Source organism: Thunnus thynnus, chromosome 16 (genome assembly GCF_963924715.1).
Source record: "Thunnus thynnus chromosome 16, fThuThy2.1, whole genome shotgun sequence".
In the NCBI taxonomy this organism is placed as follows: Eukaryota; Metazoa; Chordata; class Actinopteri; order Scombriformes; family Scombridae; genus Thunnus; species Thunnus thynnus.
Genome location: NC_089532.1, coordinates 13,269,569 through 13,289,416, shown reverse-complemented (window position 1 = coordinate 13,289,416; position 19,848 = coordinate 13,269,569). Strand labels below are relative to the sequence as shown.

The 19,848-nt window shown below is 43.4% G+C and overlaps 1 protein-coding gene across 3 annotated transcripts in view; it reads right to left on the bottom strand.

Annotated features, from left to right (window-relative positions):
* Positions 1–19,848, bottom strand: part of spred1 (sprouty related EVH1 domain containing 1) — a 43,897-nt gene that overhangs the window by 9,075 nt on the left and 14,974 nt on the right. For 2 of the 3 annotated variants that reach the window (XM_067614008.1, XM_067614007.1), the window contains exons 2-4: positions 11,410–11,680; positions 7,035–7,203; positions 3,137–3,183 (exon numbers count right to left, since the gene is read on the bottom strand). In XM_067614008.1, coding sequence (XP_067470109.1) covers positions 3,137–3,183; positions 7,035–7,203; positions 11,410–11,649 — 456 coding nt within the window. In that variant the 5' untranslated portion in view covers positions 11,650–11,680. Of the gene's footprint in view, positions 1–3,136; positions 3,184–7,034; positions 7,204–11,409; positions 11,681–12,902; positions 13,033–19,848 lie in introns of all 3 variants that reach the window. The other variant, XM_067614009.1, reaches the window with a different exon arrangement.

Genomic DNA, 19,848 nt, shown 5'->3' with positions numbered 1-19,848 from the left:
AGCCAGTCAAGAAATAGTCCGATGCATAAACACCCTTAAAAATCACTAATTGTTGTATTTTTACACTTTTGGTTTTTGAACGGATTAAAATAAAGACATAATTTGTTAACTGGTGAGTTTTGGACAAACCCTTTAGACAGACCCAGGCTAGCCCTTTCCGGTCTTTGTGCTAAGCTAAGCAACTGCCGGCTGTAGCTTCTTCATATTCAGATTAAGATTTCTTTATTGTCATTTCCCAGCACTCACATAAATTAAAAAGAAATTTGACCTCTGCATTTGACTCATCCTATATACATCCTCTTGTATAAAAGTGGTCAGGGGCACTGACAGGAGGATTAAATCTATGTCTATGTCAGGAAAACCACACAAACACGAGGGGAAGTCCACACAGAAAGGACCTGGGACAGGCTGTGGTTTGAACCCAGGACACTCTTGCTGTGAGGCAAGTATGTAAGTGTGCAAGTGTGTCAGACAGTACTAACCGCTGAACCATTTCGTTGACAGACACGAGTGGTATCAATCTTATCTCATCTAACACAAAGCAACAAAGAAGAATAACAACAAGTGTATTTCCCAAAATGTGGAACTATTCCTTTAAACCACTCTTCTACCTGGCTCCATGGTGTTTTATGGAGCCCTATCAAGCCGCACCAAACCAGCCTGAAAGTTTTTGGTCTACCAGTCAGGCTGTAAAAATCAACTGGCCAACAAAACCTCTGTGTACTAAACTGATAAGAGAAAACTTCCTGCCAGTGCTAAATTAGATGCGGATGTTTTCCTGTGGCATTCGAAAAAAATGCATTTTACTTTGTACTAGCGGAAGGACTGCGGTGGTACAACATAATTCCTGGCACTGGGTCATCACAGCTGAGTAGAGTGTTGTGCAACCACTTTTTTTTTTTTTCTTCTTTTTTTTTTTTAATGGGTAAAGTATGTTGCATGTGCATACAGTGTGTGTGTGTGTGTTGTGTGTGTGTCTCTCTGAGTTAGAGGAAGAATGTGATCTGCTTGTGAAGGCCATACAAGTGGGTGCTGAGCCTCAGTGGGCAGGATGTGGGTGGAGAGGACAGTCTTGAACGCATTTACATTGACACACACACACACACCACACGCACTACTCACACATACATCATTCAAATGCTTGAAATAACACAAGGCTATCATGAATTCCAGTCATTTCAAATACTTAAAGACATTTTCTAGAGATGTCTGAATCTAATCACTAAACAAGGCTAGGTGGTAACCCCTCATTCTGATGAGACTCTGGTGAGTTTTCCAGACAAGGTCACAGCTACTCAGGGCAGATCTACTACTTTTTTAAATTTATTTTTATTTTAACTTTATTATAAGTCAGGTAATCTCATTGAGATTGATATTTTTTTTCCAAGAGTGACTTCTAGAAGTGCACAGCAATAACACAAACTAAAGACCCGAACACAGGAATTTATGTATTCCTTCATGAGCCTGTGTATGACGTGAGAGCTGATATTCTATAAAAGTATCAGTACAAACAGTGGTGTGACTTTATGATGGAGAATAAAGCAACACAGCTAATGTCACACCTTGTGGTGTGGTGGTATTTTGCTAGTTCTCTGGCTGCAGCACTTACCACTGGTTCACTTCTCTTTCTCTGTAGCCCAGGTCTCCGACCGCAACATTCGGGTGCCAAATCACCATGGTGACACCCTCGGTGGCTCACTCACTGAACCTTGTGAACACCCCCTTCTAGCCCCCCTCCCCCCCGCTGCCTAGCAACAGTGGTGCCATTGGATTTCCTGTATGTTCAGGCTGATTCCTTAAAGAGGAACTTCGCCACAGGAACAGGAACGCAGCTCCCTCCTTCACTGCTCATTCAGGGCGTCAGATAATAGGGAGGGGTGGGTGTGGGAGTGAGGGGGGTCAAATGTGATGACAAGCCTCTGGTAAGTGCTATGAACACCACATCCTTAAACTAGAATTTAATAGGCGGTATGGTATGATGTCAAAAATAAGAAACACCATGAAATGCAATACAACAGTCCAGCTACTATTAACTATATAGTTGAGGCAACTACCTTAGTTGTTTCCGTGTTCACTCAGTTCTGTTGTAGATTTTGAGGCTGTACCTTTGTCTACACCACAAACTACAATTACTAGAGTTTCATAAACACATCTTTGACACTGTGCTAATAGCATTTCATTAAGTTTCACAAATGTAGCGCTCATTGCAGGACTGCTGTATTGGACTGCCTTACAATGTGCAGAGCTTTCTATATCTCTGGGCTTTCTATATCGACTCAAGTATGCATTTAGAAGAACTGCACTTCCTCCCATAAACTTTTCACCTACATTGCAATCAGAAGCAGAACAGGTGACTGACGTTGCTGTAACAGGCCTGATATCTAAAACAAATGAACATGGGTGTGTAAGCTTGAACTATATACCTGCTGCCTGTCTCCGCTAAAGAGAGAACAGCATTCTTAACCACACATGTTGATAGTCAATAGAGTGCCACATGCCAAAGAACAGGGCAAATACATACCATTCTTAACATGCAGTGCTCACCCTATCAACAAAAAGGAGGCCCGACACATGAAGAATCACAGGCAGGTTGGATAACATTGAAATCACAGAGAATTTTCACCAAGCTGCCTTTGAACAACCAGCACCTGAGGCAATAGTTATTATATCGGCATCAAATGTAACAAGAGTGACAGCTACCATGGTGGAATGATAGAGACGGCTAAGCCTGCTCTAGCACATTTGCTGGCCAACACCCAGCTTCACCTCAGGGTCTGGCTGGCACTGGTTAAACACCTGTAAATCTCTAAGAACAACTGTTAGAAAACAAAGGCAGGTGTCAGCGCCTGGCTGGGACACATCAGGGCTCAAAACATATGGCTCGGGTTCTAGCTACGACCTGCCTCCTCTACAGCAGTGAGGGAGAGTGGAATGATGAAATATGACTTTATAAAATCCAACATTACACTTACACAAGTGCACTTTACACAGATATGTGGTGAACAATTCTTAAACCTGAAATACTTTTGGCCTAACTCACTCAAACAGGGAACTGCTCAAAGTACGCAAGAAAAACAACAATAATACACATTTTCTTCTAAAACAGCCAGAACGTCTCAGCTCTGATCTCACTCACCGGTAGTCCATCCTCGGGAGTATCCCCTTCCCCAAACGACCGACAACCTGGAAGAGAGGAAGAACACAGAAGAGAGGAAGATTAGAGTACTGACATGATCATTTTATCCACTTAATAGTAGACAGCATACCTACAGTCAGTAAGCCACAACAGGCTTAGATAAATAAAATAACAGCACGTAATCTATGTAACATCTCAAAGAAAACCTCACACAAACACCAATGATATTACTGACATGTAGAATCAGCTTTTTGTACACTACACAATCTCATGGTCCACTAGTGAAATCCTTTCCCAGACGCAAACTAATCCACTTCCATCCACTTCCTTGCACAAATGCATGAAACCAAAAATATATTTCCACTTAAAACCCTAAGTACAATTCTTATATTTAATTCATCAAAAACTACTTCACTGTCAATGGGTGACATCTTCCCTCCTTAGCAAGTTAAAGCCACCACATTTACACATTTACAACACTGATTCTTGTCAAGGCCAAAATAGGCCAAGACTTCTGCTTTCCTCTGACTGTAGCCTAATGGGGGGGGGGGGGGAAGAAATGAAAGCTGCTTTGTGTCAGTGGGGCACACAGAAGTTAATGAAATATGCATGCGTAGAATAATGTAACCCCCGACCTCGGCTAAAACACCATGCGCCATTTCCGCATCCAAAACACCTCGTCTGCAGATGCTGGAGTCAGAGCTTATGTTTCAGGTATCAGGCTGACCGTGTTACAGCTTTTCATTACCTCAGAGAATAATAACAGCTTCTGTGGATGGTGTCAGGCAAACCCAACAGACACTGACGTCACTAAAAAGTAGTGCCAAACAGCATATGAAGTAACGTCAGAATAGTAACTATTCTGGTATGCAGTACCTTCCTAGCTTAATCTGTTTCCAATCCTACATTATTGGTCTTATAATTTACCAAGCTGATTTTCTCTCCTTTGATTGGAGATGTAATGAAGTCCAACAACAAAGTGACAAGAAATGCAAATATTAAAACGAAATTTGAACAAGCTACATGTACACTCAGTAGTTTCTGCATGTCTGGCTCCAGAAGAGTCATTTAGTATAATTATATCTTTACCGGTACAGGAATTCAAACTAATATTGTAGTTTCACCCTTCTTTAATTAAAACACAACACTACTGTATGTCTGCTGAAAGCAAACCTAGCACGAGAAGCAACAGCAGCCAACATATTCCAGATAAAAGAATACACTGTTAAAGAAACTTAAAAACATGAGAAAATGGTTGCAGCTACAGTTGTGGCAAAACAGCGATTAAACCACTTCCATTGGGATGAAGGGGAAACTGTTTGTACCTGGGGCATCAGGAGGAGGTTCTTTTTAAAACTTAGGTTCACTTAATTAAAGGCCTCATTTGAAGCGCTGAGGCAACAGCCAGCCTGTCTGCATTCAGTGAAGCGAGCACAGCAATACATGGCAGTGATGTCTCCGCCACAGAGAGGACAGAGAAGATTTCGCTGGGCTTGTGTTAGACACCGTCTGTCCATCGGTGTGTCTGTGTCTCTGAATCACATGGAGGAAGGTGTATGTGTGTATGCATTTCTTCACTACTGAGAGAAAGAGGCTTCCTGCAGCACGACTCTGGCAGTGCTGGGCCGCGAAGCTGCCTGAGCCATGTGCCCAGTGTTGCCATGGCAACAGAGGACTGCAAGACTGATACACACACGTGCGCACACATACACACAGGCAAAACATATTCTCTCTCTCTCTCTCTCTCCCTTTCTCTCTCTCACTGCCTCTTTTTCTCCCCACACACATTCAACGCAGCAGTCCAGCAGCAGAACGATGCAACAGGAATACAGAAGAACCTGCCTGCCTGCCTGCCTGCCTGCCTGCCCGCCCGCCTGCCTGCCTGCCTGCCTGCCTGCCTGCCTGCGCTGAGGAGAGGCATTACACAACACTGGCAGAATACAGAAGATGCCAGGAGAGAAAGGAGAACAGAGGGAGGAGAGGACAGCAGGGGAAGGAGAGAGAGAGAGAGAGAAGTGCAAGCACTGGGGAGTTGAAACTCACCATCACCTGCTGTAGCTGACATTCACAGGAAAGAGTTGAAGCATTTACTAGCAGACACAATACTGTACGGCCTCTGCGTCAGCTACGGGGAAATGTGTTTAATCACCCTGTCCCGCTATCAGAGATGTTTCCACATCTTGCTGTGTGAAAGGGGGGTTGCAACTATTATTTTCATTATTGATTATTCTGACAATTATTTTCTCAATTAATCTATAAAATGTGTCCCAGAGCCAAAGGTGTTGTGTCTTCCTATTGCCCCAAATCCAAAAATACTCTATATACTATCACAGAGGGCTATGAAAACCAGCAAATATCCACATTTAAGAAGCTGGAAGCAGCTTTTTTTTGGCAAAAAAAGATCAATTGATTACCACAATAGTTGCCGTTTAATTTTCAACCAACTGATCTATTAATCAGCTGATCATTTCAGCTCTAATGCGAACCGTTTTGATGTCATTACAGCTATAGGCCAACACGCTCACACCAACCAAGCAGCCCTGATGGATGACCTCCAATAGCTGATTAATATAGTTTTACGTTTAAAGCAATCCATGATTCTTTTCTCTCCTCCTTCATTTGAAATTGAGAGTCGAAGCTATTTGCAAAGCCAGCTCGACAGTTGTTGCCCGTGATTACCTTTCACCTAGAATTTGTGTGGACTGGTGCCCAGGAAGTTCAAATCCAAGATAAACTGTTGTGGGCAAGAAGCTACTGATGCCCAGCGGTGATAAGCCTTTACGATATGTTCTGCTGTACCTCCTCTACGCTCCCCAGGGTTCCCGGGTCTAGAGAGTAAAGAAGATTATAGCTCCCCAGCCAGCCAGCCAGCCTCTTGTGTAATATGGGGCTGGGTGGCAGATTGCTGAGCTGGCGATTCTCCTGCTAATTGGATGACTTTGCAACCTCTGGCACTGAACTAAAAAATAATGCTTATCAGGACCCAAAGCTGCTAACTCAATTCAGAGACTCAACTCCACTCGAGTGTAATATCTAGTTTAGCATTTAAAAAAAAAAAATGAATGAATGAATACCAATGTACACTGATCAAACCAAACATTGGCTTTTTTTTTTTTTTTTTAAGACTAGCCTAGCCAGTCCTCAAACTTACTTAATAAGTCTGAGCAACATAAAAGCCTGACCCAGTCAAGCTTCCTCTGACTAAAACTCTGCCCTCATCTCAGGTTGCCACCCATTCTTTGAGTCTTTCTCACCAACCCTCCCTCCCCTCTCTCGCTCTGTCATATATCACCCACTGTCTGGGCACAGCTTTGCCTTGCCAGTCTCTACAGGAAGTAGAGAGTTTATCTGGGCAGCTGGCACTGATAAGATAACACAGGAAGGGTCATGCTTGGGTGAGTGAGCAGGTAGCACGGTGTGGGGGGGGTGGGGGGTTGAGGGGAGTCATCAACGCTAATCAACACTATGCATCTCTCCTAGAACAGATGCTAGGTCAGCCATTACAAGCCAATGACAAACAGGCAGGAATACAGGCTGCAGACACCCGCCAGCAGAATGCATGCCGCATTCATACACATACACCCATATTATTTTACACGTATTGGATGGCTGCCAACATGCATAGTATAGTGCAACCTCTCAGAGGGAATTCCAAACAAACCTGGTGTTATGATGATAGGCTGAGAGGAGTGAAAAAAACATGGCAGCGAGAATTCTGTGGGCTACTCTGATTTTTTGATATGGAAACAATAGCCGATGCTGGTTGCTTGATTCCCAAGTTAAGGGACGTTCCGCTGAGTTGATCCTGACTTTGTTATCTGGTTTTACCTGCTCTAAACTAAAAACACACACACACACACACACACACAAGCAGACATATACGCACACATATGCCCACCTTGGTTGATGTCCTCGATGGCCCGGCGTATACCCCGGTCGAAGGCACGGGCATCAGCGGGACTCTGGAAGGTCAGTCCGAACTTCTTGTCGTTGATCCTCCAGTGGTGGAAGATTGGGTTGACCTTGTTGTATACTAGGTCTTTCTGCAGGACACACTCCAGCACCACCTGACAAAACACACACACACAAAGAGTCGAGAGTGAAACAACAAGGTGTGGTGACAATTAAAGGTGGGGTCACACAACTTGGTTCTTTCCCTATAGACTCAGGCAGTGCTAGAAAATTAAAATTCCATTTGGGAGACTGTCAAGCTATAAGTTGGTAGTATGCAGACTGGAAACTGCATCATTTAAAGGTCTGTGGGAAGGACTCTTTGGGGGAACACAGATGTAAATCCTTCATCTTATTCCTCACCCTAAGCTGTTTAAATGTGTCACATTCAATCATTCCACCACGACGTGAATTTGGGGGGGGGGGGGGCCTGCAACTCAAACTACACATAACTCCAGAGTTTCTAAAATAGAAATCAAAAGAAAAAAAAAAATCATCCTAAGCCCAATAATTTCACATACTTTTTTGGATAATTTGTAAAACACATTCTAAATGGTGGGGTTTTCATTACAGATGATGATAAAGTTGGAAAGCAGTGGTGGTGGCAGAAAAAGAGGGGGGTGGGGGGGGGGGGCTGAGTATGTTTTGGAGCCAGGCAGCCAAAGTGTGTGGCAGAGAGAGACTGTGTTTCCAAAGCCTATTATTAATCAGGACTACTGGGCCACCTCCCGGCCTTCCTCTAGGCAGATTAAATGAAATGAGAGACGGCCATTACAGTCTGAGTTTTTTCTTTACAAAAACGTGTATGAGAGTGGCTTAATGGGGTGTGAATGTGTGAGCATGCACGCGGTGATCTACGTGAGAGAACACATGACTGCGGGAGCTGGTGTGATGAAAAGCTCAATGACCCAAGTGCCACACCGTGCATCTTTGTGGCATGAATGCCTTGTCAGAGAATAATGGTCGCAAACCAATGCTCGATAACTGAAAGCAGATGGCACTGTTCCCCCTGGATCTGGACAACAGTCAAACATGCACACTTAAAGAGGTTGATACGTGGCAGTTGTACTAGAGGTTGATGATATGTGATGTGTGTGTCAGAGAGGGAGCGCGATCGCTCAAGTACACAGGTCCACGTTTCAGTGTCCGGGTGAGAAATGCTGGTTATGCTGGTTGAAAGCGTACCGTGACATAATTTTTCTGCATGTGAAAGACGTCCTTCGATATCTGCCCTCATGTCACTGTTTCCTCCCCGAGAAAAGCTGGGGGCAAGGGTTAAGCCTGCGTGTTTACCCAGAGCCAGTGGATGAGGTAGAGGGAAGAAGAGAGGGATGGATGTGAGCAGGATGGGGTGGCAAGGAAGGGGTGGGGGGGGGGGTGGAGGGGGGTCCGCTTTGCCTCTGGGGCTGATTGTGGAGGCGAGACTGAATGGAGCCGGAGCAGGTAAGGTGAGCGTGCAGCAAGGCTGACAGAAGAGGAAGTATCACGGTTGCATGGAAGGACGACACTTAACACCACATTCCACACAGCGCTCGGAGAAAAGAGGAGGAGGAGCCACCCGGACAGAAACGGATCGGAGGTTTGGAGATGTTAAGAGGAGGAGAGGGGACAGAGACAGACGCAGGTGAGACGTGCCGGGAGTAGTGAAGAGATAGCGTGAGAGCGGAAATGGGGGGTGGGGGTAGAGAGATTACACTTACATGCACACGAGAAACCAGGTGGGAGCAATCGGTTATAATCTATGAACAGTGCCTTGCTAACGATGTAAAGTGTATAATTACAACCTGATAATCTCATTTTAACAAAAACACTAAATTAAGTATTAATTGCTTTGGAATGAAAGGATATATAATAATCTTGATTGTCTTGGGATAAAATAATATTTGTTTTGAGCATATAAAAGTTATTGCTGTGTATTAGCATTGGTTGATATTGATATTTTTTACCCAATAACCCCAAGGCTTACAGCTAATAAAACACATTTTGCTAACAAATGACAATGTTAACAGTGGAAACAAACGAGTGGGCTCTTGCCCCGAGGCAAAGCTATTTCCAGTAAGCCTGGACTACACCACATTCACAGCTGTATCAATCAGAGGGACACCAAGACTATGAAAGACAGGAAGCGAGGTGGAGTGACAGAGAGCTTAGCCAGAGATTTGTCATAATCCGAGAGCCAGTATGGTAAATAATCATCGACCAATTAGATCTGTAGTTTTTAAGAGAGTTGGAGAATCAGAGTGAGGGAGAGAGAGACAGAGAGAGAGAGAGAGAGAGAAAGGAAGGAGGGGGCAAGAAGGAGAGTGATTGGTAGCTATATGGAGAGCCAGCTGAGTCATCACCAGTACACTCTGTGCCGCATCACTGCGCTTATAGACAGATCCCCTCCACCTCTCTTCTTCCGTCTCCGTCTATCTGGCTCCACCTCTGTTTCCTGCTCTTTGACTACACACATCTCTTTCCCTGATTCCTCATCTCTTATGCACCCAGATCACATCATATCTGCCAGCTGAAACTCTGCCTTTTTTTTTTTTTAAATATAAAACTCCATCTCTTATCTGTTTTCCTCTATCCAGGTTCCTATCATGGTTAGGACATGCTTTTCTATTCTGAATTAAAAACACTGCGCTCCCTCAGGATCACAAAAAACATCTGAAATATGGAACTGCATTTTTCTTTTCTGTTTTAGGCACAACAAGTTCAAACCAAACAGCCTTTTCAACATCATTCATACAACATAATTATGGTCTTTCTTTTACCTCTGTAATCAAAACACTGACGTAACTGTTTTAAACAATTCTGTGGTAACAAGAACAGATATTGCCCTGCATCTCTTTCTGGCATGGCTAGCATATTCCAATGTGGTTTTGTCTGTTGCTGTTGTTGTCTTGGACTCATCACTCTGTCTCTCTTCTTCTGATGCCCTCAGACTGTCGGTAGCGCTGTGGTTGACGCCAACACCCTGGCACTGGGTGGCATCCCGACAGACCTACATATGGCTGGGTGTTTGTTGTGGTGGCTGGGGGTAGACTCTGGTGGTGATAGGGGTGTTTTACCACATCCCAGAGCAGTCGTCGGGGTATCTGAGCCATGTCTATACCCTGTCTGAACAACGGCATTCCCGTCACACCCTTTCCTGTGCCACACACACGCTCGGATAGCAACGTACAAATATAAACAGGCTGTAAACACAAAACGCACATAAAATGTCTTCAGTCAAAGAAGATTAAAAAAAAAAAAAAAAAAAAAAAAAGGTAATTTAGACGCCCTGTTGTAACAAGCCTCTAATGTCAGATTGTCAGGAGCAGACAGACTCTGTGCATCATGGTGGCCTCCTCTGTTTTCTGACAGTCAGTTCTTTTTCTCTCTATATCTTTCTCTCTCTCTCTCTCTCTCACACACACACACACACAACACAGATTTACACTCTCATTACCAGAGACTCAGGATTATCCCAGTGCATCTACTGGATCTGTTTTACATCTACAACACAGCACGAGTGTGTGACAAGAAGGTCACAAGCTTTACAGCAAGTAAAGCAAAAGCCATAAGGATTAGAATCACAATGTACAAGTTGATCTTTTGGTGCCTCAGTGTTACTTCTTCGATTGTGAGGAAACAGATTGACCATACAACTTGCAACTATTTCCTCACAGTTAAACTATATTAACTATTGAGGGATTTAAACATGTAGGCTGTACATGTAGAACAACCTGGAACATATTTTCCTAATTTAATTCGTGTGAATGCTTCTGACACAGTCTTTACATTACACATAAAGAAAGAGAAAATGCTCATAAAAAAAAAGGTAGGAAAATGAGTTGTGTACTCATGGAAAAGTGAGTGAGTGTGAATTTTCAGCCCCTATTCCATCCTTTAGGTCCCTTCCAAAGCTCTTTGTGCATTTCCCACATCCTTCATCCCACATTCTCTTCTCCTGAGTAATCTGCCCTTCTCCCTGATGATGTCATCATGCATCACAGCATCACGCAGTTCACTCCTATTTTCAGATACCTGCGCCATGGAGGAAAGCCAAACAACCATTTCCTGTGTGTATGAGTGCGTGCGAGCGAGACAGAGAGAGGAGGGTCTGGGAAAGGGGGGCTCATGGTGAGCTCATCAGAGAAAATGCACCATCTCCGGTTTGTACACCTGAATGTGCCTGAAAGAGAAGGAACGACTAAATAACCGAAGGAACGACTAAATATCAGCTAGCTAGTTACACCTATAGGGAGTATGACTGTGCCTTTACTGTCTGTGCCTAATACATTTTAAAACAACATTGTTCCAATCTATAGTACATGTGCTAGGGTATTCCTTACCAATTTGTCTTTGAGCCTCTCGCCCTTGATGTGGAACTCCACAGCGGTGGGGCTGGGACTAGGGCTTGGACTGGGACTAGGACTGGGGCTACAGGGGCTGAGGTTGCTGCTGCTTCCTCCACTGCCTCCGCTATGGGTGCTGTTGCTGTCCTCCGCCCGGCTGACCTTATAGACGGTGACACAGCTAAGGCCTCCGCCGCCCAGGGGAAGCCACCCACCGCTGGAGTCATCCCGAGTCATGACCACTGCTCTCACACGCGCATAACTGTCACTGTGGAAGAGGTGAGAGATGAAGAAGAGGAGGGTGGAGGGAATCAGAAGGAAAAAAATGCTGTTAGTGAACATAATCAGTAGTAATCATCATTTGAGATATTCTATCAGGGGCTTTTTCTTAAGGATCCCTCTCTTGTCACAGAAATAAACAGCCTACATGGAGTATCAATCCACATAATACAGTTGAGTGGCAGCATGAACAAGTTGCAATACAGTACATGAAGTCTACACAAAATGGTTAGTAAGTGGATATATATAGTGAGACATACAGAAGAGGCAAAGCGAGGAGATAGCTCTGGGTTCATGTTGAGAAGACCCTAAAATTTCACAAATTTGTCACATTGGTCCAAGAACTTGAATGTTTACACTTTCAAAACAGGCCAGAATAAACTGGAATTACTCTGATACTAAGATTAAATAAAAAGGAACAAAACAATGGGGAAATTTAGGCTGTAGCAGAAGCAGTTTAAAAATACTCAATATCCAATTCTGTGTAAAAAATAGCGGAAGTAGTGTAAAAAAACAAGCTAACCGAAAATATGTGAATGCGAAAGAGCAAAGTCAGACATTCACTGCTGGCTTAAATGTATATTTTGTTTGTGGTTCGTGATTTAACAGACTATTGGTTACTATTCATTACGTCTGAAGCTTTCGGTGTATGATTAAACCCAGTCGGAGGGTGACTGACCATGTGGCCAGGTTCAGGTTCTGGCCAGATTTCCAACCTTTCCCCTAAAGTAGGTGGTTTCAAACTAGACAACAAATGACAGCCGCTCCAGCTCACATCGCCCTCTTTCCGTTTTTTTATTTCCCGTGTTGATGCTAGTGCTTGTTTCACTCCTCTTTCACCCACTAGAGCTTTAAATCACAGGCTAATATAATGCAAGACAATTATCTCTAATATGTCACAAAATCTATGAAACTGAAAACTTATATGGCTTCAAGTTTTTTCAGACGTTCAGCAACATAAACGTACATGACACTCTTCAAATATTAAGCAGGCACAAACTGGAAAAAGGCCATAAAGTATAACAATTCAAATCTTAAAGTCTGCAGTCAAAGACGGAAACACTTCTACCACAATTTCACAACTGAAAGTTTCACTATTTTGGCGCCAGTGAATCAATAGACTGTATCGCAACATACAGTGATACCGACTATTATCAAACATCATAATTCCATATCTACTTGTCCCTCATTCCCATGTTTAGCTAGCTCACCTCCTCCTTTGCCTCTCTGTCCCTTCACTTGGAGTCAGATGTTTCCCTGATTAGATAACAGAGACTGCATTGGGCCACCGGAAATGACAAAGGTCAGGGTGTGCTGAGGGCAGCGTTTTTGCAGAAACTCCTGGTAACATATTAAAGACTGAGAAAGGTCTAAAAGCTGACAGAAATGGGCAAAAAAAAAAAGTAAAGAATGTGACTGCCGGATGTCTTCCTGTGACACATTGCTCTCTGGCCGACATCCAGGTTGACCAATGAAGATGAGGTCACGAAGTCTGAAATGTTCAGTGAAGAATTTCTTCTCTGATAGTGGCCAAATATGAAGCAGTGATTGAGGGAGAGAAATATCAGTGGCTGACAACATGTAATATATTACATAGTTAACTAGTAGCTCCTGCTCTAAAAGACCAATGGCTGTGTCCTCCCCTTTACTGCCTCTCCTCTCTAAATCTTGGCCTACTCAGTACAGGCAACCTTTGGTCTCCTGCCTTCCACACCCTTGGCAAACCCCGGTGCCCAGGTTATTGGTTAGTTATTAATCTAAGAGCCAGTGAGCATTAAATCTGAAGCTTTTTTTTTTCCTTCACATGTGAAAGCTTTGATATCCTGGCACCATGGGATTAGTTGACCGAAGTTCTCTCACAGGATTGATGAGTATGATAAATACGGGTAATTCCAAAATAAACCAACCGACAAAACAGACCGCCTTTTAGGCTTGTCTACACAGGAGGCAATTCTACCATATTTTTTCAGTCGTCCGTCTCACTGAGGGATATAGTACAGCTGTCTACACTGTATCATGACTGCTATATGTGCGTAACTGTGACCCGAAGCATGTTTTTGCACTTCAAGTATATTTTAGTTTTAAGCAACCACAACCACAGTGGTTGTTTATCGCTGACACCCAACGCTGTCCCTGTACGCATCCTACATACTAGTCACCGACGGGGGACTGAAACTGCTGCTGCTTTGCTAATGTGTTGCTTTCGCTACGCGGGCTGCGTGGACATTTTTCTTAAATTTAAGTTTAGTTTGGGTTTAGAATAGCTGAATGCTTCTGTGGAATGAAAATCTATCAAATACGATGTGACTTCTTAATAAAAGTCCACGCTCTGAACTTACGCTTTCCTGAAGTTAACTATATATTATTTTCTAGTTATCATGTATGAAATATATTTTATATCCTTGTTTATCTTTTCTCTTTCTGACATTTTCATAACAGCTCACAAATCAATACATCCAAACAATCCTTTGGTCAGATTGAATAGCTGTGAAATCTTTCTTTTAAATTTGGTTGCTTGCCTGCTTAAAGTCGATGACACGCCAATCTGTCTGTATTCTCAGCGAGCAACACTGGACTTTGTTCCATCTTATTAATTCCAAGGACATTTTTAAATATTATGTTGTGGTTTTCTCATACAGATCCAAAAATAATTCTGCCAATCAAATAAATATGAATAAATAGTGAATAGAGAGTAGGGATGGACAATAACAGATACAGAATTTATTGAATTAACATCATTATGAATCTCTCATCAACCTAAATACAGTCATATTGTGTATTGCGTGTATGTCATACACACAGATTTCTCAGACTGTGCTTCCCCGAATTTAGGCAACAGTTTGTGGGAGACGAACAGAAAAAAAAAAAAAACAACCACAACTAACTTCCCCCCTGCAACATGCTTTCTGTTTACACCTTGTGACAGTGCCATATTAAGTTGTACTTAACTTTACACGAGAACCCCTGCCACATCAGCAAAAAGCATTTTTGAGCAATATAACAGGCAGTAAAAGGAAAGGAAAGGAAATACTGCTGCTGTTACACCCCTCTATGGCCCCCAATAAAGGATGCGGGTGATGGGTGCAGGAGGGGCTGTCAGTCAGGCAGGGGTCCCTGGGGTGAACAGAAGGCAGGCGGTGGTGTCGCTCAGCCATGACCAGGGCACAATGACCAGGGCCTGACCCTTCAGACCTACCATCACACACATGCCAGCAACCATGACAGTCACAGGGAGGGAGGCGAGACCCAGAGAGGAAGTTAAGTGAACTGTATATTCGTGCGTTTTCGCATGTAGCCTAAAACACCCATACCGACGCTGTTTTTAGAATGAGAGAAAAGGCTAAACCATGATTGTGATTAAATGGTACATAATTAAATTCAACCCTCTGAGGTACACTTGTAGAACCTGCAGAACAACAACTCAATCATCAACAAGTGAACTAGATTTATTTAACAAAATTTTGAAAGTTCCATCCACTCCTCCTCCATTCCTTCATATAAATGTTTTTTTCCTTTTCTTATGGTAAAAACAGTAAATGGTCCAAAAAAGATATCTGACTGCAACCTGCTGCAACACACACACACACACACACACACACACACACACACACACACACACACACACACACACACACACACACACACACACACACACACAGAGTTCAGATTGGGATGGTGGAGACAAAGGCTGTCCTCCACGCCCCTTGCTGGGAGCACACAGTCGACTGGACACACAATTGAGAGCGGAAGCAGATCAGCTGGCCTGGGCCAGCGAGCGGGGAGGCGGGGAGGGGGGGGATAGAGAGAAAGGAGCCCCCATTCCAAATTATTCCAAGTTATTCTGCTGGATGACTGACTTCATTTCCGACCAAAAGCAGGAGAGAAAAACAGAGGGAGGGGTGAGAGTGTAACGGAGGACTGTGGGGGAGGAGGAGGCGGCTGTGGATGGGAACAGGGTGGAGACCAAGGTGACAGTCAACAGCTCCCAACTGCATTTGAATAGGGCCTTTTCTATTCATAAAAAGGATGTGCACTGGCTCTCATGGTATCTATAGAATATGACATTTGCGATAAGCAAATTAACAGTATCAAACCTTGAGAGCAAAGAACACAGTAAGAGAAGAGAAGAGAAGAGAAGAGAAGAGAAGAGAAGAGAAGAGAAGAGAAGAGAAGAGAAGAGAAGAGAGGAGAAGAGAAGACGGGATAGAGGAGCACGTGCAGACCAGGAAGGCATGGGCCTCAAGGCCGGCTGCTCCCGTGTGTGGCGGAGAAGGGGGATCCTGGGACAACCATTTCCTAAGTGGACAAAGTGGCCGTTTGTCTGCTGCTCCGGCCCATGGCTCACTGGGCTCCAGCATGCCATCATGCTTTTCTCCTGTCTCAGCCTTGGGCTTCCCACCCTGAAGGGGAGTGGTGGAGGGGAGGGCAGGGGTATTGGGGGGGGGTATTGAAGGAAAGACAGGAGGGGGAGAAGGAGGGAAGGAGGAGAAGGAAGAGGAGGAGTGCAGAAGGATAGGAGAGAGAAAGGATGTGGCCTGAGCCCTGGGTGCTCGCCAAGTCACCCTCCCTTTCCTCCGCTCTGTCTCCCCCCTTCTACCCAACCCCTCCCCGGCTGCCTCTCTCTACACAATGGCCGCTTCTCTGCTGAAATTTCACGTTATTGGATCCCGGGCCTGGAGTTTTGTACTCCCACAATGTCCAGGCAGCGGAGCATGCTGCAGGGGAGACACACTCTGCAAGCTAAAAGCTGGAAAACCATTCCTCCTTTCATTAGCATCAGAAAAGGGGAGAAAAGTCCCCCCTACCTCTTTTTTTTTTTTTTTTTTTTTTCCATCGCCCCTTTCCTCCCCATCTCTCCCCTGTATCAAAACCGGAGGAAGGCTGTCAAGCTCGGTCAAGCTCCACTAGATCACTTTGGCTTGTAGGACTTTTGAGAGGGGGGGAATCATTAAAATATCATTGGGAAAATAAACACAAGCTACTTATCCCAATCCGATTCTATAGATTATCCTCCGAAAGGAAAGCAACTACTAGGAAAGTGGAGGGGGGAATGAAAGATGGTATAAAAAGCTACTCTGGGTGTGACTCATTTTCTATGCTTACTAAAATGAGTGGTTATCTTCAATAGCTGTTATCATAGATAAAATATACACGTTTTACATTAATTTAACAGCTTAAGCCTGGCCTACAACACTAAGTCTTTAATGTAGATCCAAATACCCCAATATGGATCCACACGAGTCCAAGGTTTGAAAATATAGTAAGTAGAAAAGTATGCAAATCTGAATACAATCAAAAATTTATAAAAATGTAATCCAGCACAATATTTACCTCTAAAACAAAACTTAAGTAACTCAGAACTAAACTGACAGGAGGATAAAGCGTGCAGTTTCCCTTCACTGTGATCACGCCTCATTGAAGAAATAAATAACATGCAATCTGGGACTCGACCGTCGATTCCAGCAGTGCATCTAATCTGAACGGTGCAAACTAGCTAGCCAATTAGCCACGGTTCAAATCCCCTAAATAACCAGTGGCAAACTGAAGGGCACAGACATACCCAAAACAAACACCAACATGACCTAACATGGATGCAGAGCAAATTATGACATAAGGCCAGAACAAGACACTTTTGAAGGGGCTGTCTGTTAGCCATTAATAAAACGCAGCTAATAATGGGACAATGCTGACAGAAAACCAACAGGCAACCGCCATTACAAGCCTGCTGTATTAGCTGCAGTGAAAACCAATACGTTGGCTATAGAAAGAGAAGTGAAAGAGAAATTTGCCATATCTCCTCTCAACACCTCAGGCTGCTGGTGAGTCATCTCCCTCACAAGAACATTCAGCTTAGCTACCAACTGACTCAGGAAAAAAAAAACACACAAAAAAAAAAAAAAAAAAAACACAGAACAAGCCTACTCTGCTTCTGCACCACACAGCGAATCTACGTTTCAATGTTACCATCATCCTTTCACAGAAATACCACCTAATATCACGACAAATTCACTGATCACAGTCACTTCTGGTGTCATCCATCATAGTGGGTCACATTAGCTTGTAGCCCAGATAAAACATAGACCTAAACCAGTAAATAAATGTCAAAACTTCTCACTCAGACAACATTCGTAACATTGATTTTCTGCCTTGCGCTGATGCTAACCAACCCTTCTATTACTGGATTGGGCCTGCGACCCCAACGACAATGTTTTAGGTGCCGCTCGGTTGCTGCACTATAAATCAACAGAATCCCATATGTGTATCAAATGCCAAAAAACTATTCTCAAACATCAATCAAAGCCACATATTGAGATGATCTTAATTTGAACCGCAAGCATTTGGTAAATTAAAACCTTGCGCTTGCCATTACCAAAAAAACAAAAAGAGGAACCACAAATTTCAACTGCTGCGGCGTCTCTGGTCTGCTTTGATGTATGAGTAGTCTCGAGGGACCCGAGCATCTAATCGTCATAGTTGCTCTGAAACTGAGGGGGGGGGGCGGGGGGGGGAGACGGGAAGCCGAGGGGACAAGGCAGCCATCTAGCTAGCTGTGGGAGAAACCATCAGTGCATCTCAAGAGCAGGTTGTGAAGGATAAACCACCAAACCATGACATTGGCCCATGGCTGTTGAGAGAAATTGCTATGACATGTTGTAAACCATCACAGCATGCCCTGTTGTTGGGAATAACATAACATTATCATCATCATCATCACCATAAATGTCAGAAACTAACCTTGTAGTCCATCTTGAAAATCAATTAGATTCACATTCAAGTAGCTTTCCGCTGAAGCTCTGCCTCTAGGATTTGGAGGATTCAAGAAATACATTTACCAACCAATAAAAGTCTGCTCCAAGTTCTAAATATAGCCACTAGACAAGACAAAATCTGATCAAAAGTATACAGAGAAAATCAAAATACAGGATCTTACAGGCCTCCAATATTATTTCTGTTTAAAAACTTGACTCATTAATTAGTTTATTTGATAACATAAAGCTAGGTTTACTCAAATTCACTCATCCAGGATCTGGGCCTATCTTCCACAGAAACACATACACATGCCAAATGTTCCCAGAGAAATAAACACACAAAGTGTGTGTGCACAGACGCACACACAGAAACCCCTTCCTGTTTTCAAAGCGTTTGGAAACTCAATCAAAGACACAAGGTTTAGGATTTACATCTGTGCCCTTTTATGTCTGTGGCCTCGCAGGAAAGAACCATCTCAGCCCAGCTGCAGCAAAGAGCTCACAACAAGGCCCAGCCTTCATGCTCCCGCATGCAGCACAACTGAAAACAATATCCACAATTCAGATACTTAGTGCTAAAAGCACTTCTTAGAGGCATTGAGATATGGTCTGTGAACATCAGAGGCCCTCCTTGACAAAGAAAAAAAAAAAAAAAAAAAGACAAGCCCTGCTATCTGAATGTTGTGATGGAGACACACACACACAAAAAAAACTCAGTAAGGTCGTCAGTGTGGGCTTTATAGCCTCCATAGACAGCATAGGTCCACACCACGTCTTTGTCTTAAAAATAATTAAATTGGTTTGAAATATGCTCTAAATACACTGCTGACATTTACGCCAGTTTATGCGTGCTCCTAAAATACTTGAAGAGGAAATGAAAATTATAAGAGGGAAGTGGCTCGGGTTTAAAATACACAGAATCCAGGCCCAAATCTGGCCATGGGAATGGAACAGTCCACCACTATACAAGGCCTGTTCAGTTTGTTGGCTTGTCTCAGTTACAGACAGTCCAAGCCCTCTGGTTATACAGAGGATCATTGTCATTAATCACACAAACAATACGGCAACTTCTAATAGAACAAGCCGACACAAGATCATAAATATCCTGTATGCAAAATAACTGAGGATTTAACTAATCAACCTGTGTAACTAAGGTGAAACTGAAAGATGTTAATGTAAGGACATCTATGTTTCTACAAGTATATCTTAGACCAAAATCTAATGAAATGCAAGAACATGCATAGCAACCAGTAAATTCAAGTGCTCTTACAAGTGTCCTTTTGTATATTTGGCAAATACCACATTTCATTTGTCTCTGTAAACCACTGTAGTCACAAGCAACACTTCCCCAAAATAATACAGAAGCAAAACCAAGGATGTGTTCGGCTCAGCAGACTTTGTCAAAAGG